The following is a 24,328-nucleotide window of genomic DNA, read 5'->3' as shown; positions in this document are numbered from 1 at the left end:
GGGCAGTGTCTGTATCACAGTAATCCCATAACACTGCATACTAAACATGAGTGAATGACAGGAAGAGGGGACATTCAATCCAGTATACCAATGATTGCTCTTAGTCACCTTTGAAATCATGTCCACCGCCTTTTTAGGCTACACTTTCTAGATTATAAAGAGCACAGAGGAGGAGGAAAATATAATTTTCTTGGTATTATTGTACCTTTGTAGTTACTGAAATAAAGCAGCTTCTCTACCTTATTTGATCAAAACCTCATGATTTTTACTTCTTGGTATGGCAACTGCTCTATTGCGACCACAAAAAACTGTAGAGAGTTCAGGATACAGCTGACACATCACGAAAGCCAGCCTGCCTTCACAGACTCTGTCTACACTTGCACTTCTTGCCACTTTGGTAAAGCAGCCAACATAATTAAAAACCCCTCCCACCCCAGGCATTCTTTCTTCTCCTCTCTCCCATCAGGCAGAACAGACAAAATCCTGAAAACACATACCACCAGGTTCAAGGACAGCTTCTATCCTATTGTTATAAGACTAATGATGGTAGTCTAGTATGACAAGCTGGACTGTTGACCTGAAATCTAAATTTTGACCCTGCACCTTATTGTCTACCTGAACTACATTTTCTCTGTAACTGAAATACTTAATTCTGCATTCTGTTATTGTTGAAACAATAATCATAGGTTGTGCAAACAGGCAGCATAACGTAGCATCAGGAGTAGATAGGATGAAATGAAAAGAGTACTGGAACTACTTAACGAGTCAAGGGCCATCTGCTTCTCTCCCCACAGACGTCACCTGATCTGCTGCTCATTGCTTTCATTTCAGATTTCCAGTATCTGCTGGAACACTTGCAGCAGTCCTTAAATTATAGAGTGGAAGGTTATACAACAGAGTGCCGGCTATACCTCAAGTCTTTCAGCTGTGATGTTACTGCAGTAGAAGACTGGCACTGAAATGCCCAAAGCAAGATGGCCAGTGAGTGGGAAAACATCCAAGTAGGAGGTCGTGACCTAGAGCTGCCTGTTCCATAGCAGAAACATCCATTCCTGCCAGCATCAACATTCCTCCCATTTTCCACTGGAAACCCACTTTCAGGAGCATTATGATCAACGCTGACACTTGAATTATGTTGCTAAGTCATTTTTAACTTCCTCTGTTGAGGAAAGGATAGATAGAGTCACACAGCACATCCGGGTTGACCATCAAGTCCATACATGTACATTGATCCCATCTTGTCAGCATCTGTAGCCTCCTGTGCTTATTTAGATAGCTCTTGAATGTTGTGAAAGCCTCCGTCGCCACCACCCTCTCCAAACCATGTCCTAAACATCTATATGCATCCCCTATGGGCATAATTTTCCTATTATCTATTCTATCTCTTCCCCTCAGTTTTAGACACCTCTATCAGGTTTGATCCTCGTCCTTTTCCACTTCACAGAAGACAAACCCAGTGTATCCAGTCTCTCCTCACAAGTGAAACACGATCCCAGGCAACATTGGGAGGAACCTTCTCCAGTCCTATCTACAGTGAGGTGACCATCGCTGTACAAAGTAGTCTTGTTCCGGCCGAACTAACAAGTTGTCCATGCTCCAGCTAATGAAGACAAACACGTCCAGTGTTGACTTCACCGCAACATCCATGCATGATGCCGCCTTTAGAGATCTTGGGACTTGTACACCCAGGTCCGTTTATTCCTCAGCATTCCCATGGGCTCCAGTATTCATTCTGCATGTCCCATACTTATTAGTTCTCCCAAAGTACACCATCTCACACATATGAGCATTAACCCTCAGCTATCATTGCTCTGACCATCTTATTTCTGTCTATAGTTTTAATGTTGCTCACGACACCAGGCAAATTCCTTTCTCGTGGGATCTCTTGCATCTACTTGAGAGTGAAGGCAGGGCCTCATTTTAACCTCTGATCCGACAGGCATTTTTTATGTTGCCCTTGTGGCCTATTGCCATTCTTAATGGCTTAAAAATGGATTTAATGGCAACTGTGCACTCCCTTTAACCCTTTCACCTCCACCTCAAAGCCAGCAGCTGTGCTCCATACTCCAGTGAGCACTGCTTATGCTTGAGCTCACTCTCAATGCACCTTTTGTCTGCTATTTGCAGACAAGTGCTCCATTGTCCTTCCCAAAATAAAAATCAGAATGTAATGGGAAGGGGTGACTGCATGGACTTGCAAGAGTTGGCTGGGAGGAGGAGGTGAGCTGAGTGTAGAGATGAAACCATCGTCAAGCCAATAGCACTGGAATCTATGCAAAAAGATGATATCAAGGCCAGAGAAAAGATGAAAGATAGTGGAAAACCATACCTATAAAATAGGATGCCTCCCATTTTCTGATGCACTCCCAGTAAATGACTGAGAAAAAGATTTGTGGTGTTACAAACATTTTATCCTTTCATTCTAAGATGTAGACATCACTGGCAACGGCAGCCCTCATTGTACTGTTAAAGTTATCCTGACTAGTTGCTTCATGGTCTGGTATAGCAGTTCAAATGTGCAGGAACTCAAGTTGCAGAGAATGGTGCACTCTGACCAATATATGCAGGCACATCCCTTCCCACTACTGATGGTATCTAGAGGGAGTGCTGCCTGAATGTGGAAACATCCAAAGACCCTTACTATCTGGGCCATGCCATCATTTGAGAGCTGCCTTCGGAGAGGAAGTACAGAAGCCTGAAGGACTTTCATCTCTGAAGGACATTTGTTAACTGTGAGGCTAATCCAATATTCCAGTGCTCTGATGCTGCATTTCAACCTTTTCTTCCTTCTATGGATGCTGCTTGACCTAAGTTTTTCCAGCAGAAAGTTTACTGCTCCTGATTCAGTATCTGCAAACTTTTGTGCCTCTAATCCAGTAATCTGATAGTTATGGTTAACTTTGTTTTTAAAATTCCAGATTTATCTAATTATCCTTTGATGTAAAGACTAGTGTTTGAAATGGTAGTTTAGGAACTTAAAATAGAGTGGATGGGGAGATGATGTTTTCCAAGGGCCCAGCCTCAGAATAAAGGGACGTCTCTTTAAAACAGAGGAATTCTTTCAGCCAGTGGTGATGAGTCTGTGGAATTCATTGCCACGAAGTGGTGGGGTCCATTTAGAGTAGAGATCAATAGGTTTTTTAATGGCACGGGGAATAGGGATTATGGGGAGAAACTGGCTAAATGGAGATGGGGGAAAAAAATGACCACAATTGAATGGTGGAGCAGACACAATGTGCTGAATGGCCTAATTCTACTCTGCTATATCTTATGATCTAAGCAGTTAAATGAACCTGGAATTAGAAAAAATTAAAAATTCTTATTTGGTAACAATAAGCATGAGAATACAAAACTGGTCTCATGGTTAATTGATATCCTTGGGGGAAGGGCTTGGATTTCTTATCTGGTCAATCCAAATCTCTGAACTCACTGTGCTCAGCTCACTCAATATTCTTAAATTGGGCCTAATGGTTATATTATCATATTAATGGCAATTACTCTACCATTAGTGTAGGTTGAGGAAATCCATACTTTCATAACAAAAATCAGCTCAGAACAAAGCACATATAATCTTACATTGGAAGATATTATATTAATACTCATCCTCTTCCCCCTACAGCTGAAACTTATCTTGAAGAACCCGACATTCCAAATTCCCTTTCTCAGATATTTTGGGATCATTCCCCACCTGACAGCGGGCAATGAGCCGTTTTTTGGCCATGGCTAGGGCGGACGTGGAGGCGATTCAATGCAGAAAAACTGATGCGAGGCAGAGTTGAGGTGGCAGGGTCCAGGAGGGGGTGAGGAAAGGCCCAAGATCTGATCGATTTCAGTGCCAGAATAATCAAGATGATGGGGCCTGGACCCAACAGTGAGGAACGACCGAGGTTTGGATGATTTAAGCACTGGGCCAAATTGAAAAGGTCGGGATGAGTCATGGCTGTGGACTCACTTTCGTGAACTTCAGTTCTTACTTTTATTGTTTGCATGATTTGCTTTCTTCCCCCCTGCACATTGGGAGTTTGATTGCCTTTATTTAAGATGGGTTATTCTGGGTTTTTTGTTTTGTGGCTGCCTGCAAGGAATCAAATCTGAAGGCTGTATACAAGTATACATACTTTGACAATAAATGTCCTTTGAGCTTTGAAATCCAGTTTAAGTCAGTGTCAGAGGTCTGTAATTTCATTACTCGCCAACATTAAATTCAAGGCCACTAACTTGTCCAGACGGAATGGAGTGAGCGTGTCCTGCACTTTGATACAAAAAAACTTTACACTTTGTGATGATATTTCTGTCTTCACTCGGTCAAGAGGAAGATGGCCCAGATAACAGGCACAAGTCTCACCAGCACTCTCAAGTAAGTGACTTCCATGCTTGAGATGTACGTTAAAGGCACCACATACTGGGCTTCTGTCATGTGCCAATCCATGGAAATGAGAGAGATAGGGGTAAAGGGTTAATTTCACAGCAGCACCCAAGAAAAAATTTGCAAGAATGGAAAGGGAAGCCATGAGATTTGGGGCTTTAGATGCGACTGGAATGAGATGATGGGCAGTCACTCCTGGCTGGGAGAGGAGATTCTCAGAAATTCAGCATATCTGATTCATACCCAATTACCCTTACCATTTAAAAAAAAATACACAGATAACAGCTCCCAATCTGCCCTCGAGATTTTTCTAATTCTCTACTTCTGTGTGTGTGAGGGAGTCCTATATTATTTGCATAGGTGAATGACTCATTCCCTCCCTCTCTCACTGAAGCTTCCATTAGCGTCATGGCAACCCAGACAGGGTTACTCACCTGGAGAAATGGTTGCAGCCCCACATCTGTGCCCTAGAAATGTGTGAAGCAGAGGTGGAGATAAAATGTACATCGTTTGGTGAGGCTTAATTTGGAGTACTGCGAGCAGTTTTGGTCACCCACCTACAGGAAAGATGTAAACAAGGTTGAAAGAGTACAGAGAAAATTTACAAGGATGTTGCCAGATCTGGAGGAACTGAGTTATATGGAAAGATTGAATAGCTTAGGACTGTATTCCTTAGAACACAAGAGATTTGATAGAGGTATACAAAATTATGAGGGGTAGAGACAGGGTAAATGCAGGCAAGTTTTTTTCACTGAGGTTGGGTGGGACTGAAACCAGAGGTCATGGGTTAAGGGTGAAAGTTGAAAAATTTAAGGGGAACATGAGGGGAAACCATCACTCAGAGGGCCGTGAGAGTGTAGAATGAGATGCCAGCACAAGTGGTGCAAGTGAGATCGATTTCATCATTTAAAAGAAAGCACATGGATAGAGGGCTATGGTCCCAGTGCAGGTCAATGAGAGTAGGCAGCTTAAATGGTTTTGGCATGGATGAGAGCTGAAGCACCTGTTTCTATGCTGTACTTTGTCTATGACTAATTCATCTGGAGAGGAAAGTAACAGAAAACTGCAATCCTTGCATATTAACTATTAAAATGGAAAGGATTCAAATTTAATTTAAAAACGAGGTGGCTTTTCATTAATTAACAAGAGGTGTAAAATCAAAATTAACAAGAAAATTACAATGTTTAAAACACATTTGAACAAGGACTTGAATGGGAAAGGCTTAGGAGGATATGTGCCAAATGCAGACAAATGGGACTAGCTTAGATAGATACATTGGTTGGCATGGATGTGTTGAAGGGCATTTTTCCATGCTGTGCAGCTCTGTGAATCTACAAGTAAATGAAAGCAATAAGCTATATTTATGAAGCATTTTCAGGTGGTCTAAAGCCAACTACCCCCACTTTCTGCTGGGTCAGTGGAGAGAGAGTCCTTTCAGCAGCATAGAGAGGGGAGTGCACCTCCATTGGGAGGATTGCACTTACTTAGCAGCTTTTAAACGCAGGACAATCCAAACTGCTTTGCAACCTTTCGGTCCTGTCAATCAAATGATGTGGTGCCCAGAGTGTGCAGAGCAAGATCTCACCAACAGCACTGTTAACCTGCTGTAACGACATTGCCTGGGGGGGTGGGGGGTGGTTTAATTATGGAACATAGAGCATTGTGCTGTACTCCCCTTTGAGCTGAAGCCGTGCGATCTTCCAGCAGAGACAGTAAGCGGGGCCTCCGTTGAGTTCCACAGTCATATCTCCCTAAGAGCACCACACACTAAGAATGCCAGCCTCCCTATATCTGCGGGACAAAGGCTCCACTCGCACAGCCTTGCCCTCTCTGGAAACTGGTACACAAGTGGTCTAAATGTGACTACACCACAACAGCAAGACAATGGTGTTCAAGGGGAGAAGACTGCAGTAGTGATGGATGATTCTTCCAGACAATGCCCTCCTTTGAGGCACAGCACTTTGGTGACAACAGCTGCTCACACAGCAGTTAGTTACGTTTAGTACCAGTTAGAGTTGGCTGCTGCCACAGGAGAGCTCTCCTCCCGTTTTACAGCACGCTTTTGTTTAATCAAGCAAGATTTGTATGGACTCTGAGTTAGTGGCCGAGGAGGATGAATGGGTGAAAGAAAGACGCGGTTATACATATGAAGGAGCATTTCAGGATGCATAGGGGAAGTGCACAGGTATTTAAAAGAGGGAGGATCTATTTGGAATGGAGGACTCTCCACAGATTTCAGATTTAGCAATTTAAATTCCTGCTATCACCCCATCCACGTTTACTATCAAAGTGTTTCATGTTCTGACTCAGTATGTCAGGCATCAGCCGTAGCTCAGGGCCCAGTTCTCTCATCACAATCAGCTGGTCACGGGTTCAAATCCCAATCCAGACACCCGAGTGCAAAGATTCGGGTTAATGCTGATGGTATAATGCTTTGGCTATTCGTTTAAGTGTTAAGGGCAAACTCTGTCTCGGTTATCAAGTAGATGCAAAGAATTGTACCTCCCTGTTGGGGAAAAAATCAAATCTCCTGCATATCCGAATAGCAAATCAGCCACCACACAGGCCAAAGAAATATGACAGCCTCAACAATTCTCTCAAGCACGTGCAAAATCTACTTGAGATAACATCACTAAAAGATGCCAAAAGTAGGGTTTTTCCTTTCGTGTGCTACTCCATGGAAATGAGAGAGACAAGATGGAAGGAAGGATTAATTCCATAGCATCTCCCAAGGCAACTGTCCAAGGATGGAAAGGGAAGCTGCGAGATGCTGACCGTCTTGGACATGACTGAGACGGGACAAGATGATGGGCAGTCACGCCTGTTTGGAGAGGCGATCCTCAAAATGCTAAGGAAATTTGGAATGTCCTGATGACCTCGACTAAAAATTTTTCTTATTACATACAGATGCACCTTAGAGAGCATTCTATAGCAAACATGCTGCCCAAGACAATGACAGTGCAAAGTTGTGAACATAGCCCAGGCCAATACACAAGCCTTCGTCCCCTTCCATGGACACCTTCTACACTTCTCACTGCCTAAGGAAAACAACCTGTATAAACAAAGACCCCTCCCAACCCTGTCATTCCCTCCTCTCTGATTCTGTCGGGCAAAAGATACAAAAGCTTGAGAATGTTAACAAAGCTTCTCTCCCACTGTTAGAAGACTCTTGAATGGACCTTATATATACTAATAGATGAACTCTTGATATCCCAGCCTACCTGGCTGTGACTTTTGACCTTTGTCTACCTGCACTGCTCTTTGTCTGCAACTTTAGCACTATATCCACATTACTTTTTCTCCTGTATTCTACCTCAGTGTCTGGCATGCAAATAAAAACATTTCACTCCATCTCATACTTGTGACAATAATAATCTAATGATCAATTTGGAGCCAATTAGCAGAAAGCCCAAGAGGTACAAGTTAATGTCAGAATCAGATCAGGTTTAAAGTTACCGGCATACATGTCATGAAATGTGTTAACTTTATGGCAGCAGTACAATGCAATACATGATTAATTCAATTTTTCCCCTAATGTATTTAAGTACATATGCCTATTAAATAGTTAAGTTAAATTAAATACAGGGCTGTTGGAGAAGGAACACAGCAGCAATTGTTCAGCTGTATGGCCTTGGATGTGGGAAGTAGCAACATGTAGCACTTTAATGAGGTGGCCTTCCTACACCAGGAAGTGTGAAAATGCACAATAGCATGGAGCAAACCATAGAGAGCAGAACAAAGTGGACTAAAAGTAGTCCATTTAGCCCACCAAGTCTGCTCTGCTGTCTAGTATCTTGGCTTTCACTCTTTCTTGCTTTCCAGGGGTTCTCAATCTTTTTTTAATGCCATGGACCCCTACCATTACCCAAGGGATTCATGTACCCCAGGATGGGAACCCCTGCTCTAACCCAAACCATGCCAGCTTCTTCTCAAATGACCCAGAAGTTTAACAACAAAAGAAAGCATTAAATGTTTGTCCTTGTCCTGTTCTTAGTTCTGTATGTAATGCTTCATCAATCTGACAAATTTCACCATGCGATAAGGAAGACGTATTTCACCATTCCATAGGGTTCATGCTCTCTGCTTAGCTCATCCTTTTCCTCTTTCATCATAGAAGTGTAGAGCTTCGAATCTGGGCTGCTGGCCCATGTTGTCCTCACTAACCATGATGCTTACTATGCAAATTCTGTTTGCCTGCACAGGCCTGTATCCTCACATTCCTTTCCTATCCAAGCATGAAAGAATCTGCAAGTATGAAACCCATTACAATATTACACTGTTTGATACTAATACTCTAACAACACACCCAAAGCTGCACCACTAGTTGCTTAGATTGTAGCTCAACTGCAACTCCATTCATCCATTGTCACTCCACATTGCTCTGACCCAGCAATTATACACCCAGGCCATGAGCTGTGTGCTTAAATTAGCCCCACCTCCATACTCTCCTGTTGAGGAAATTCTCAAACTGGTACACTCTCCAGAAGTATGTGTTTGATGTGAGACTTGGCTCAAGTATTTATTTTCTTTCACTTCATTCTTGATTCTCCCACAGGAGTTTTTCTGTACTGTTCCTACCGAAGCTTTGTAGCATTTGATTCGAGGGAGTACAAGCCAAATTTATGCAAACCCTTAAAGAGGTGCTGGTTTTTATTGCAAGCTCACACATCATCCACCCTTGTCTTCATACAGTTGTTTAAGGTTCTGGTATAATTGTCAGTTTCTTTGTACATACTCGGATGTAACATATTCAGAAAAGAATGGAAAATTAGATGGAGTCTGTACAACTGAAATATCACTTCCCGCATGGGTGAAATCGAATTGGTGACAGGTTTACCATTCCCTGAAATGGCCAACTTAAAAGCCTTCTCATTTCTATATACCCATCCTTGGCCTTCTACTACAGAGAGACCAAATGCAAATTGCAAGGATATTTCATATTCCACTTGTTAACTTACAACCCAATTGGATGAACACCAAATACTCCAGTTCTGGTAAACCACGACCTCAGTGCTGCAATCCTACAGTCACCAAAATTTCTTCCTGAGCACCATCACTATTTTGCTGCATCTGCACAACATCCCCTCCTAACCAGTCTCTATCCCTCTCTACTTCCCACTGTTGTACAGCAGCTATCTTTCCCACCTACTCTCAGTCCTGATGCAGGGTCTCAATCTGAAATGCTGACTTGCAAAGTCAATGCTTACTGTCATACGCACAACTAAATATGTGCAGTATATGTATGCATAGGCCCAATGAAAATTTTACAGCAGAGGCATATAGCATTTGCAAAAACAAATTATAGTAAATTATACAAGAAAGAACACAATTACAATTGGAACAGAAGTCCATTTTAGTGCAAAGAGGTCCAAGTAGTTATAGTGTTACTATATTAAGGTAGCGATTGGGGAAGGGAACCTTTTTCCTCCATAGATGAGGCTTCGGCCAATGAGCTCTGACACCTGCAGTCTCTTGCACTATTGATTCACTTTACTCAAACCTATCCACTTCCCAAAGTATTCATTCCTTCCACAGTGACTCAGTGTGAACCATCTACGAAATGCATTGTGGTTACTTACCTTGGCCTCTCCGACAGTGCCTCCCAAACCCAGCATCTCTACTACAAGGGAAACGGGTGCAGGGGAACACGACCACCTGCGACCTCCCCCTCCAATTTGCAGACCAGTACGATTTGGAATACAGTAGATTCTAGTGAATTGGGGCACAGCGCGACCAGTATATTTTGGCCCAGTTAAGCGGTTGCCCAAATTCGCAGATATTTCAAGGAAATAGTTAAAAAAAGCATTAAAAACCTTTTAAATGAGTTATGAATTATGTATTTAAATGAACTACAGAACAAATTGGAACACTAACATTACCACTGGTGGTTGTCTGTCATAACTGACGACAAGAAACTTGCATAGGAGAGTTTTTAAAAGTGGAAAAGCCATTGCTCTGGATCACTTCCACTCTCTCGATCTCAAAAGTTTAGGTCCAGCGGGACGAGTAGATGTCACAACTGGGGTCTTCCCTGATTGCACTGGATGACCATCACTTCTTCCGTGCCCTGTCATGCTTTTTGGTCTCCACATAGTGCTGCAGAACCACCTTCCTGGCCATTGGATCTCATCTGCTCAGTCTGCTGGAGCCAACTTCACATACTCAGGTGAGATAGGGACACGTCTGTCCTAGCACCAGACCCATCGGCAACCCTCACCTGGTTTTGCCCACCTGTCATTTGCAAACACCTACTTGGAGCCAGAGGTGACAGCTGAGCGTGTGGTGGGGGACCAAAGGTAACATTCAAGATGGTTGTCGATACCTTCAAATTCTTCATAGTTCCTAACTTGTTTCATTTTCACTCCCGGCTGTTTCTGGCATCTCCAAGTCTGAATGCTTGAAACCACATTGAGCAAAACGGTTCTGAATTCTCTTAATGCTTATTTCTCGCAAACCATCAATGATAAAAAGCACTGCTTTTTGAACACAAATACATTCAGCTGACCCTATTTAAAAACCATTTGCTCTAGGCAGGGTATAGTGTCCAACAGCCACATGGCATGCACGTGACTGATGTTAGTTAAAAATTGCTCAGTAACAGTCCCCTGCCCCAATGAAGCAGTGTATGTTTCGATGTATGCACAACAAATAAAGCCAAACTTCTGCCTTTACCTGAGCAAGACCCTCCAGCTCACATTTGGCCCACTCCTTCTGAACCTTCCCTACTCACGTAATAGTCCCAATGTCTTTGAAATATTATAATTTAACCTGCCTAAACCACTAGTAGCTCAGTCTACAAGGAAAACCTCCAATGCCACCCGATCATCTGCAAACTTAAATCAGTCTGTGCTGTAGGCCTCACCTTCAGTAACCAGGATCATAAACTCAGCAGTACACTCCCTAAGCCACTTTGCTCCCTCTGTAACTATAAACCTTTCATAATCTGCTTCGAGTATTTCCCTTTGTAGCTTGATGTCATATTATGTCTGTGAAGCATTGAGATGATTTGCCCTGTAAAAAGGAGCCACATACATAGTGATTATTCTTTGATATTAACATAAATAATTTCTTCCCACTAAATTCTTACTTATACAGTCATAGAACACTACAGCACAGAAAAAGACCCCTTGACCTTTCTAGTTCATGTGAACTATTGTTCTGCTTTGTCCATCAACCTACACCTGGGCCATAGCCCTCCAGAACCCCTCCCATCCATACACCTATCGAATTTTCTCCCAAATCTTGAAATTAAATGTGCATCCATCACTTTCTCAGACAGCTTGTTCTACACTCTTGCAACCAAGTGAAGTAGTTCCCTCTTAAATATTTCATCTTTTACCCTTAACATGTGACCTCTAGTGCTGGTCTCACGAAATCTTAGTGGAAAAAGTCTGCTTGCATTTACCATATCTATACCCATCACAATTTTGCATACCTCTATGAAATCTCCCCTCTTTCTCCTATGTCCTAGGGAAAGAAGTCTTAACCTATTCAACCCATAACTCAGGACCTCACATCCTGGCAACATCCTTGTAAATTATTGCTTCACTCTATTAAAGTTATTGATATCTTTCCTGTAGGTGACCAGGGCTGCACCCAATACACCAAATTACACCTTACCAATGTCTTATACAACTTCAATATAACATCTCAAGTCCTGTACTCAATACTTTGATTTATGAAGGCCAATGTGCCAACGCTCTTCATGAATTCAAAAGCTCTATCTGTGACAGCACTTTTAAAGAATTATGGATCTGTATTTCCAGATCCCTCTGTCCATCACACTCCTCAGTGCCCTACTGTTCACTGAGTAAATTGTACCCTGGTTTGTCATCCCAAAGTGAAGTATCTCCCACTTGTCTGCATTAAATTACGCCTCTAATAAAGAATCGAGATTATGTCACAGATCTGTAAACTAGCCAGTGGCCTCATTTTTGTTGCAGAACACAAGTATAATGGTGAGGAATTAGAGAGGATCACATCTCCAAAACCTACACACTCCTGGCTAAGAATATTGAGCGATCTAGTTACAAAATCATACAGCTTCTCTCCTCCCACAAGCATAGAAATACCAACACAGCAAATGACTAACGCTACCTACATTAACAGGAGCCAGGCATCGATACAAGATACAATGTGTTCTCATGATTTAGCTAGCAGAGCCACAGCCTTCCAATGCCACGGATCTGGGTTCAAAACTGACCTTAGCTGTTGTCTGTGTGGAGTCCAACACGTTGTGTCTGTACAGTACTCTTACCCTCCCGGTGCCCTGGTTTTTCCCCATATCCCGAAGATAGAGGGGTTAGAGGGGTTAACTGGCCACTGTAAATTGTCCTTGGTATGTAGGTGAGTGGCAAAATCTGGGGGGGGGGGGGTTGCTAAGAATGTGTGGAGAATATGAAAATGGGACTGATATAGGATTAATTCTAATAGGTCCGGTGAGCTGAAGACCCCAGTTCTGTGCTGCATCTGTGACTGTAATTGGCTCAGAAGGGCAGCGCTCCAGACTGTTTCAAGAGAACCGACGACGTGTGAAAGTACAAGCTCCGAAACTCAATGGTTGACTCATTCAGAGATACCATTGTTTGCCTTCTTGTAGTTTTCCACTCAGCTATGGGATTCACAATAACCTGCCAAAATTGATAGCTTACTTCCCAAGGCGGTTTTAGAAATACAAACACACAACAATTGGCTGTTTACACGTTTTACTGCATGTGAGTATAGTGGCAGTTTGTTTCAACAGAAGAGCAGACACTGGGAAGATTTAGGTTTAACATTTACTTTCCTAGCTATGCATCATATTCTGAATGTTTTATCTACTGAACTACCTTGTCACTTGAAAATTTACAGAAGTATTAACTACATTTCACCACCTGGAATGCAATTCAGAGCTTTAATTATGTAACAGTGAAAACTGTTTCAACTAAAGAATAAGGGGAGGAGTGAAGTAATGGCCAAAGTACTGCTTTCTCAGGGTAAAGGCCAAGCTTAATGTTAGATCAAAGGGAAGGATGCAGTTTTATCATTCATAATTAGTTTTTCTCCAAGACTAAGACAACTCAGCCACAAGAGGTCAAGACAGGGGCAAATTTTACCTCACTCTTAATAACTTCTCCTTTGGCTTCTCCCACTTCCTTCAAACACAAGGTCTGCATGGGTCCCAGCTCTGCCTGCTGTTTGTTGGCTACGTGGAACAGTCCAAGTTCCAAGCCTACCCTAGTATTGCTCCCCGTTTCCTACACTACATCGAGGACTGCATTAGTGCTGCTTCCTACACCCATACAGAGCTCAGCGACTTCATCAACTTTGCCTTCAACTTCCACCCTACCCTCAAATTTACCTGGTTCGTTTCTAACACCTCCTTCCACTTTCGTGATCTCTTGGAGACAATTATCTACTGGTGTCTAGGATAAACACACTGATTCTCAGAGCTACCAGGACTATCCCTCTTCTCACCCTATTACTTATAAAAATGCCATCCACTTCTCTCAGTTCCTCCATCTCCACCACATCTGCTTTCAGGATGAGGCATTTCATTCAAGAACTAAGGAGATGTTCTCCTTCAAAGAAAGAGGCTTCCCTTCCTCCACCATCAATGCTGCCCTCGACTGCATCTCTTCCATTTCACGCATGTCAACCTTCCCCCCACCCTCCCACCACCCCTCCATGGATAGGGTTCCTCTTGTCCTCACCCACCACCCTCTGCGTCCAACACACAATTCTCCGTAACTTCCGCTATCTCGCTATCTCCAGTGGGATCCCATCACAACATCTTCCACATCCCCCCCCCCCACTTTCTGCTTTCCACAGGGATTGCTCCCTATGTGACTTCATTATCCATTTGTCCTTCCCCACTCATCCTATTCCTGGCACTTAATCTTGCAACCAGACAAGTGCTACAACCTGCCCCTATACCACCTCCCTCACTACCATTCAGGGCCCCCCATACAGTCCTTCCAGGTGAGGTGATACTTCACCTGTGAGACTGTTGGGGTAATCTACTGTATCCGGTGCTCTGGTATAGTCCCCTGTGTATCAGTGAGGCCTGACACAGACTGGGAGACTGCTTTGCCGAGCACCTAGGCTCGACTGCCAGAAAAAGCAGCATCCCCCAGTGGCCACCCATTTTAATTCCACTTCCCTTTCAGGCACATCAGTCCATGGCCTCCTCTGCTGCCACAATGAGGCCACACTCAGGCTGGAGGAGTAACATCTTATATTCCATCTGGGTAGCCTCCAAACTGATGGCATGAACACCGATTTCTCAAACTTCCAGTAATGCCTCCACCCCACTCTCCTACCTTATCACCTCCCCCTGGTGCTCCTCCTCCTTTTCTTTCTTCCATGGCCTCTGTCCTCTCCTATCAGATTCCCCCTTCTCCAGCCCTGTATCTCTTTCTCCTATCAACTTCCCAGCTCTTTACTTCACCCTCCCCACTCCCGGGTTCACCTGTCACCTTGTGTTTCTTCCTCCCCTCCCCCTCCCACTTATTTATTGACTCCTCATCCTTTTTCCAGTCCTGATGAAGGGTCTCGGCCCAAAATGTTGACTGTACTCTTTTCCATAGCTGCTGCCTGGCCTGCTGAGTTCCTCCAGCATTTTGTGTGTGTTGCGAGGTAATGTTTTCACCATTCTACAGGCGAGATAGATATTGTACTAGTTACAAGTTTAACACAATAAGCACCTTCAAATATTTTAATTAGCACAACATGTATGCGAGTTGGTTGAAATGGGGAACGTTTAAGATCCAGATTTCCAGGTTCAGTAGGAACATAAAATAGTATGGGAGAACGTGGGTCTGGGTTAAGGTCAGAATGTGAAACTTCCTCATGCTTTCAACGGTGCCATACGGCACAGAGACAGGCTATTCAACTCACTAACTCCATGCTCATCATCAAGTACTCATTTACACCAATCCCATTTGATGCTCTGCACAATACAATGATCTGGAGCAACACCCTGACCATGCTGGAGACATGTACAAAACAGCTGAGAAAGAATTATCATTTTCTTCTGAAAACCACAAGATATAGGTGCAGAATTAGGCCATTTGGCCCATTGAGTCTGCTCCAATATTTCATCATGGTTGATCCAGTTTTCCTCTCAGCCTCAGTCTTCTGCCTTCTCTCAGTATCCCTTCATGCCCTGACCAATCAAGAATCTATCATCCTCTGCCTTAAATATACAGAAAGACTTGGCCTCCACAGCCGCCTGTGGCAACAGTTTCCACAGATTCACCACTCTCTGGCTAAAGAAATTCTTCCTCATCTCTATTCTAAAAGGATGCCCGCCTATTCTGAGGTTGATTCCTCTGGTCTCAGACACTCCTACCACAGGAAACATCCTCTCCACATCCACATTATCTAGGCCTTTCGCCATTCAATAGGGTTCAATAAGGTCACCCCTCATTCTCTGAATTCCAGTGAATACAGGCCCAGAGCTATCAAACACTCTTCATATCACAAGCCATTTAATCATGGAATCATTTTCATGAACCTTGTTTGACCCCTCTCGAGTTTCAGCCAACCTTTCTAAGATAAGGGGACCCAAAACTGCTCACAATACTTCATGTGAGGCCTCACTAGCGCCTTATAAATTCAACATTACATCCTTGCTTTTAGATTCCAGTTCTCTTGAAATGAATGCTAACATCTCATTTGCTTTCCTCACTGCAGATTCAACCTGCAATTTATCCTTTAGAAAATCCTGCTCAAGTACTCCCAAGTCCCTTTGGCAAAAGGAATGAAAGGATTAACTAAACTGAGGCACAAAGTGCATGACAATACACTTCCCGACACTGTATTCCATCTGTCATTTCTTCACCCATTCTCCTAATCTGTCCAGGTTCTTCTGCATCCTCTCCGTTTCCTCAAAATTACCTGCCCTTCCACCTATCTTTGTATTGTCTGCAAACTTTGCAACAAAGCCATCAATTCCATCATCCAAATCATTGACAAACAAGGTAAAAATCATCGGTCCCAACACAGACGCCTGTGGGACACCACTAGTCTCTGGCAGCGAACCAGAAAAGGCTCCCTTTATTCCCACACTTCGACTCCTGCCAATCAGCCACTGCTTTACCCATGCTAGAATCTTTCCTGTAATACCCTGGGCTCAGCTTGTTAGGCAGCCTCGTGTGCGGCACCTTGTCAAAGGCCTTCTGAAAAATCCAAGTAGACAACATCAATTGATCCTCCTTTGTCTATCCTGCTTGTTATTTCTTCAGAGAGTTCCAACAGATCAATCAGGTAGATTTTCCCTCGAGGAAACCATGCTGACTATGGCCCATTCTATCAGGTGCCTCCAAGTACCCTGAAACTGCACCCTTAACAATCGACTCCAACATTTTACCAACCACCAAGGTCCGATTAACCGACCTACAGTTTCCTTTTTTCTCTCTCTCTCCCTTCTTGAAGTGTGGAGTGACATTTGCAATTTTCCAATCTTCCAGAACCATTCCAGAATCTGGTGACTCTTGAAAAATCATGACTAATGCCTCCACAATCTCTTCCTCCACCTCTTTCAGAACCCTGGGGTGCACACCATCTGGTGCAGGTGACTTACCTGCCCTCAGACCTTTCAATTTCCCAGGAACCTTCTCCCTAGTAATAGCAACTTCACACACTTCATGACCCCTGATACCTGGAACTTCCACCATATTGCTAGTGTCTTCCACAGTGAGGACTGATATAAAATACTTATCTAATTCATCCACTATTTCCCTGTCCCCTATTACTATTGTTCTAGCACAATTTTCCAGGGTCTGTTATCCATTATCGCCTCTAATTCACACTCTACGTACCTGAAAAAAATTTTGGAATCCTTTTTAATATTATTGGCTAGCTTACTCTCATATTCCATCTCTACCTTCTTAATGACTTTATTTAGGTGCCTTCTGTTGGTATTCAAAAGCTTCCCAACGCTCTAACTTCCCATTAATTTTTGCTCTATTAGATGCCCTCTCTTTGGCTTTTAGGTGGTGTCATCTTGCCTTCAGAATACTTATTCCTCTTTAGGATGTATATATCCTGTGCCTTCCTAATTCCTTCCAGAAATCCCAACTATTAGTGCTCTGCCATCATCCCTGCCAGTGTTCTTTTCTAATTCTAGCCCCCCCCCCATGCTTCTACAATTTCCTTTACTTCATTGAAAAAAATACTGATACATTTGACTTTAGCTTCTCCTTCTCAAATTGCAGGGTGGATTCATTCATATTATGATCACTTTCCCCTGAGGGTTCTTTTACCTTAAGCTGTTTTATCAATTCCAGTTCATTGCACAACACTCAATCCAGAATAGCTGATCCACCAGTGTGCTCAACCACGAGCAGCTCTAAAACGTCAACTCACAGGCATTCTAAAAACTCCCCCTCTTGGAATCCCACACCAACCTGATTTTTCCAATCTATCTGCATATTGAAATCCCCCATGACTATTGTAACATTGCCCTTTTGGCATGCATTTTCCATCTCCCATTGTAACTTGTAGACCACATCCTAATTACTGTTTGGGGGTCTGTATTCGACTCCCATCAGGTTCTTTTTACCCTTGCAATTTCTTAGCTATATCCACAATGATTCAACGCCTTCTAACCATATGTCGTCTCTTCTAATGATTTGATTTCATTTTTTACCAACAGAGCCACACCACCCCCTCTGCCTTTCTGCTTATCCTTTTGATACAATGTGCATCTTTGAACATTAAGCTCCCAGTTTATGATCTTCTTTCAGCCATGTTTCAAAGATGCCTACATTAACATACTTGCCAATCTGTAATTGTGTTACAAGTTCATTTACCTTATTCTGTTCACTGCACACATTCAAATATAACACCGTTAATCCTTATTCACCTTTTTTGATTTTGTCTAAACGACTGTGTTATTCAAAAGAGAAAGGACAACTTCAAGTGGATGAACTCGGCAGACTGAATGACCTGCAAGAGGAATGAGACTGTGGGCTGATACAAAGTGACTTTGGAAAAAGCACTGATGAAATTAAAAAGCAAAGTGGCAGGTGGACTCGAAGAAGATGAATACTGAGGTGTAAACATCACATAACACATCTACCACGGTAGCACAGCAGTTAGAGGGACACTTTTACAGCTTGGGGCTATGGAATTTGGAATTCAATTCCAATGTCAACCACAAGGAATCTGTACATCCTCCCCGTGGAGTGAGTGGGTTTTCTCCAGGAGCTCAGATTTCCTCCCACAGTCCAAAGCCATACTGATTAGTAGGTTAATTGGTCCCATAATTAGCTAGGATTAAATCAGGTGTTGCTGGGTGGTGCAGCTTGAAGGGCTGGAAGGGTCTATTCTGAGCTGTATCTCAATTTACAAAAAATCACCAACGTGTCCTGATCCTGCCATTTTGAAGCTATGGCCAAGAAAGCAGACATACACATCTTTTTTCTCAGAAGTCTAAAGGAAATCAGCATGTTCCTATTAAGCATTATTGATATTTACAGAGGCTCTACCTGGATGCATCACAGTTTAGCATGTCAAGTGCTCTGCTCAAAACTGCAAGAAAGCACAGCTTTGAACCCACCCCTGTCCAAACACAAGCCAACCTTCCCATCAGTGATTCTGCCTACAGTCTGCGTTGCCTCTAGAAAGCAGTCAACATTATTAAGGATGTTTCCTAACATGGCTATTCTCACTTCTCCCTTCTCCCATTGGACAAGATACAGAAGGTTTCAAAAGCCTGACAACAAGTACTAACAGGCTCAAGGTCAGCTTCCATCCGGTTGTTATCAGACCCTTAAGCTGACATCTCATGAGCTAAAGATCTCCCAGTCTACCTCACTTTGGTCCTCACTCCGTGTACCTGCACTGGCATGCTATCACAGTGGTTAGCACAACAGTGTACAGTCCCAGTAACCTGGGTTCAATTCCCGCCGTTGCTGTAAGGAGTTTATACATTCTCTCTGCGACTGTGTGGGTTTCTTCCGGGTGCTCTGGTTTCCTCCCATAGTGCAAAAATGTATCAGTTGGTAGGTTAATTGGTAATTGTAAAGTGCTTTAAATCGGGAGATCACTGGGCAGCGCAGCTTGAAGGAGAGTTTGTTTTGTGCTGTATCTTAATAAATAACTAAACACTCACTCTGTAAGCTGCAACACTATCCTGCGTTTTGTTTTCTTTTTACTACCTCAGTGTACTTATGTATGGAATGATCTGTCTAATGGCATGCATCTTGTCACGTGACGATAATAAAACAAATCCAATGATAATATTACTTTCATACATCTTTATATCTGAGGTGAATCTAAGTTAAACCATAGTCCAGTTCTCCCCCTCTCTCAGGTGGACAACAGATTCCTCCAAATTACTTCAAGGAACAAGCAAGTTCTTCCCTGTCTCCTGGTTACTCTCAATCCCCAAAAAAAACATAATTTTAATTAGATTATCTAGCACAGTCTATGGAAGTTTATTTTTCCCAAAACAATTGCAGAATTTCTTACTTTACTAGTGGGCTTCATTGAGTATTTTGATAGTGGCAAAGTGAAGAGGGATCATTCCTCTTATGTATGGTACATCCTGGTTCACATTCATGAAGGAGTTGCTTCGATTTGACATCATTTGCTCTTAATATTAGTATTTCTCTCTGTGCATTAGTAACACTGAACGTGGAGAAGCAGTAGCTGCTGGAAGTACTCAGTGGGTCAGGAAGCACAAATGGAGACAAAAATAGGGCTAGTTAGTGTTCAGAGCAACAGCCTATAAAGATATCCACTTCTCTCCGATTAAATACTGAGCATTTCCAACAAATATTGTTATTCATGCCACCTGTAGAATCTTATCTTCCTACAGGAAAGAAATTAGTAAGATAGAATGAGTGCAGAGAAAGTTTACAAGGATGTTGTTGAAAGCCCGAGTCATACAGAAAATTTGAATAGATTAGGACTTGTACTTCCTGGAGCATAGGAGAATGGTGGGGTGGGGAGATTTGATGGAGGTATGTAACACTTTGAGAGGTATAGATAAGGCTTTTTCTATTGCGGTTGGGTGAGACTAGAACTAGAGGTCACAGGTTAGGGTGAAAGGTAAACATTTAAGGGGAAGATTCCTCATTCACGGGGTGGTGCGAGTGTGGAACAATCTGCCAGCTGAAGTGGAGGATGCAGTTCAATAGCAACGTTTATGAGAAATTTGGATAAGTACACGGATGGGAGGAGTATGTAGGGCTTTGGTCCAAGTGTGGATCAATAGGACTAGGCAGAATAACAGTTTGGCATGGACTAAATGGGCTGAAGGGCCTGTTTCTGTGCTGTGATACTCAATGATTCTATGATCTTGTGTCTTCAGTAAGGCAGGCACCTTGCAGATAACGCAGGCGAGTTGGCACAGGTGGAGTAGGTTGGCAGTGGTCACACAAAGGCGAGAGCTATGCTGTGCTGAGCAACCTTACTAAGACATCTGATTTTCTCCCAGATATGAATTGTTGATACCAGGAGTGTTTCAGCCTGATTTGGAACATCTTCCCATGACATCAAATGACTAATTAACAAATGGCACAGGAAATGGTTCAAGATTTTAGTTCTCCATTTTACACACAGGCAGAAATTGCTCCCTGACTGAAATTGGAAGATGTGAAAATGGACAAGTTCCTCAAGAAAAGCGACTGTTGTGGAAAGGCTGCCAGTTCTCATGGGATGCTCTTTTAGATATTAAACCATTAGATTTGCCCAATGAAATATTTTCCTTAAGTTAACAATATTTCAAAATAAGTATAATCTTTTGTTAAATTTTTTAAAAAAGTACACAATGTTCTTTGTTATGTGCCCAGGAGATTTGCATCCAACTCTAGCTGAATCCTATTCTATACTCAAGCCTGGCCAACACCATTTGTGGGTAGGAACCAGCAGCATCCCTATGACTTAAAAGTGGATAGAACAAAACATATTTATTCCAAATTCATTCATATCAATGATTTACTGTAGGCACAAGGAGGCAAATAGCCTTGTTTTTGCACTATAATGATAAATAGGCTAGGAATTAATTTGCTGGAGGGTTTTACCCAATTGAGTTTTGAACATACCGAACACTTCGTTGTCCTCTGATTGGTCCGTCTTCATGGCCTGACCTTTAGCTTTTGTGGATGCACCAGACTGAAATATAAGATAATAATTTTAAGAAGCAAAACCCAAGTTAAGAACCTTTCAAGACAATGTTGCGGGTTCCACTGTAATGAGAAAGTGTTACCTGCGCTTAAATAAAAAAAGGTCTACATATAATCAAACTACTATTCTTGCATCCAATAAGCTTCAAGCCTAATCCCATTTTCAGATTATAGCTAGAGACCGTAAGTGACTGTGCTGATTTTCATATACATCATTTAATCATCCAGTCACTGCATGCTGCTGAATTTCCCGGCTTTAATCAGGAGCACTGCTGCAACTTTGATTACGAGCATTGTTGACTGTATCTTATACAGCCTTATTAAATTGCTAGAAATAATTAGCATATCGGTCTATTACTTTCACGCACTAAAGTACAGTAAAAACTTGTTTTGCACACTGTTCATACAGTACAATTCATTATAACAGTGCATTGAGGTGGTAAATATAGAACAGAAATTTACAGCACATTACAGGCCCTTCGGCCCACAATGTTGTGCCGACTACGTAACCGACTCTAGAGACTGCCTAGAATTTCCCTAACATATAGCCCTGTATTTTTCTAAGCTCCATGTACCTCTCCAAGAGGCTCTTAAAGGACCCTATTGTATCTGCTTCCACCACCGTTGCCAGCAGTGCATTCCACGCACCCACCACTCTGAAAAACTTACCTTTGACATCCCCTCCATACCCATTTTCAAGCACCTTAAAACTATGTGTCCCACCCCCCCCACCCCCCCGCGTTAGCCATTTCAGCCCTGGGAAAAAGCCCCTGGCTATCCACATAATCATTGTCTCTCATCATCATATACACCTCTATCAGGTCACATCTCATCCTCCATCGCTCCAAGGAGATAAGGCCAAGTACACTCAACCTATTCTCATAAGATACGCCCTCCAATCCAGGCAACATCCTTGTAAAGTACTAGGTAAAATAGTAAAAGAATGCAGAATGAAGTGCTACTGTTACAGAGTGCAGTGCTGACAGACAGTAAGGTGCAAGGCCATATAATGGTGAGGTTAACATCCCATCCTCATCATAATAGGGGACATTTGATAAACTCTTATCAGTGGGACAGGAGCTGTTCTTGAGCCTGGTGATATGGGCTTTCAGGCTTTTGCATTTTCTGCCCCTGGGGAAGGGGGAGGAAGGAGACAGATTCCCCGGACTGGGTGGGGTTTTGATTATGCTGGCAGCTTTACAAACGTAACTGGTGGAATCCATGGAGGGGAGGCTGGTTTCTGTAATGTGCTGTGCTGAGTCAACAACTCTGCAGTTTATTGCATTAACTTGGAAAATAAGTCAAGCTACCTGCCAAATCATTATCGATACCACCGCTGGAGGCACATACAAGCTGAAGGCAGTTTTTTCCAAAGGTCAAAGTAAATTTATTATCAAAGTATGTACATGTCACTATATACTACACTGAGATTCATTTTCTTGCAGGCATTCACAGTCAAAAAAAATACAATAGAATTAATGACAAGCTAGACACAAAGACTGACAAGCAATTAATGTACAAAAGACAAACTGGAAATACAAATAATAAATAAATACATGATGTTGAGGACATGAATTGGAGGTTCCTTGAAAGTAAGGATATAGGCTGTGTTCCGTGATCAGTTCAGTGTCGAGGTGAGTGAAGTTATACATGTTGGTTCAGGAACCTGATGGTTGAAGAGTAACAACTTCAGAGTTGAAGAAAATCCTAAAGAGCATTGTTTAAGGTGAGAGGGGACAGTTTTAAGAGAAACTTGAGGAGCAACATTTACTTGAGTTTAGAGGCCAGAACTTAAAAGCGAGTGGGGCCTGTTGGGACTTTCTATCGAGCTTCAGATCGCTTGAGTTATTAGGCAGTGGCAAGGGCAATTGAAGATATAACCACAGTGTCAAGGGAGAGAGTTAGAGTGGGGAAATGAGGTTTTGGCTCAGAAGGCTTTGGCTAGGTGAGTCAGAGGATAGGATGAGGTTTTTCTTTCTTTCTCTACTAGTGCCTAGCTAGAGCAGTGAGAATAGATCCCAGGTCAGAGGTGTGCCTCTTGCAAGATAGAAACATAGAAAACCTACAGCACAATAGAGGCCCTTCAGCCCACAATGCTCTGTTGATCATGTACTTACTTTAGAAATTACCTCGGGTTACCCACAGCCCTCTATTTTTCTAAGCTCCATGTACCTATCCAGGAGTCTCTTAAAAGACCCTATTGTATCCGCCTCCACCACAGTCGCCGGCAGCCTATTCCACGCACTCACCACTCTGTGTAAAAAACTTGCCCCTGATGTCTCCTCTGTACCTACTTCCAAGCACCTTAAAACTGTGCCTTCTTGTGCTAGCCATGTTAGCCCTGGGGAAAAAGCCTCCGACTATCCACATCATCAATGCCTCTCATCATCTTACACACCTCTATCAGGTCACCTCTCTTCCTCTGTCACTCCAAGGAGAAAAGGCCAAGATCACTCAACCTATTCTCATAAGGCATGCTCCCTAATCCAGGCAACATCCTTGTAAATCTCCTCTACACCCTTTCTGTGGTTTCCACATCCTTCTTGGAGTGAGGCGACCAGAACTGAGCACAGTAATCCAAGTGGGGTCTGACCAGGGTCCTATATAGCTGCAACATTACCTCTCAGCTCCTAAATTTGATCCCACTATTGATGAAGGCCAAGGCACCATATGATTTCTTAACCATAGAGTCAACCTGTGCAGTAGCTTTGAGTGTCCTATGGACTCGGACCCCAAGATCCCTCTGATACTCCACACTGCCAAGAGTCTTACCATTAATACTATATTCTGCCATCATACCTGACCTACCAAAATGAACCACTTCACACTTATCTGGGGTGAACTC

General features: G+C 42.8%; 1 protein-coding gene across 9 annotated transcripts in view; it reads right to left on the bottom strand.

Annotated features, from left to right (window-relative positions):
- Positions 1 to 24,328, bottom strand: part of mbpb (myelin basic protein b) — a 189,474-nt gene that overhangs the window by 87,429 nt on the left and 77,717 nt on the right. For all 9 annotated transcript variants that reach the window (XM_063055832.1, XM_063055818.1, XM_063055823.1 and 6 more), the window contains one exon: positions 21,403 to 21,472. In XM_063055832.1, the coding sequence (XP_062911902.1) occupies positions 21,403 to 21,472 (70 nt within the window). The remainder of the gene's footprint in view (positions 1 to 21,402; positions 21,473 to 24,328) is intronic.

Source organism: Mobula hypostoma, chromosome 1 (assembly GCF_963921235.1).
Source record: "Mobula hypostoma chromosome 1, sMobHyp1.1, whole genome shotgun sequence".
Lineage (NCBI taxonomy): Eukaryota > Metazoa > Chordata > Chondrichthyes > Myliobatiformes > Myliobatidae > Mobula > Mobula hypostoma.
This window is presented reverse-complemented; position numbering and strand designations above follow the sequence as displayed.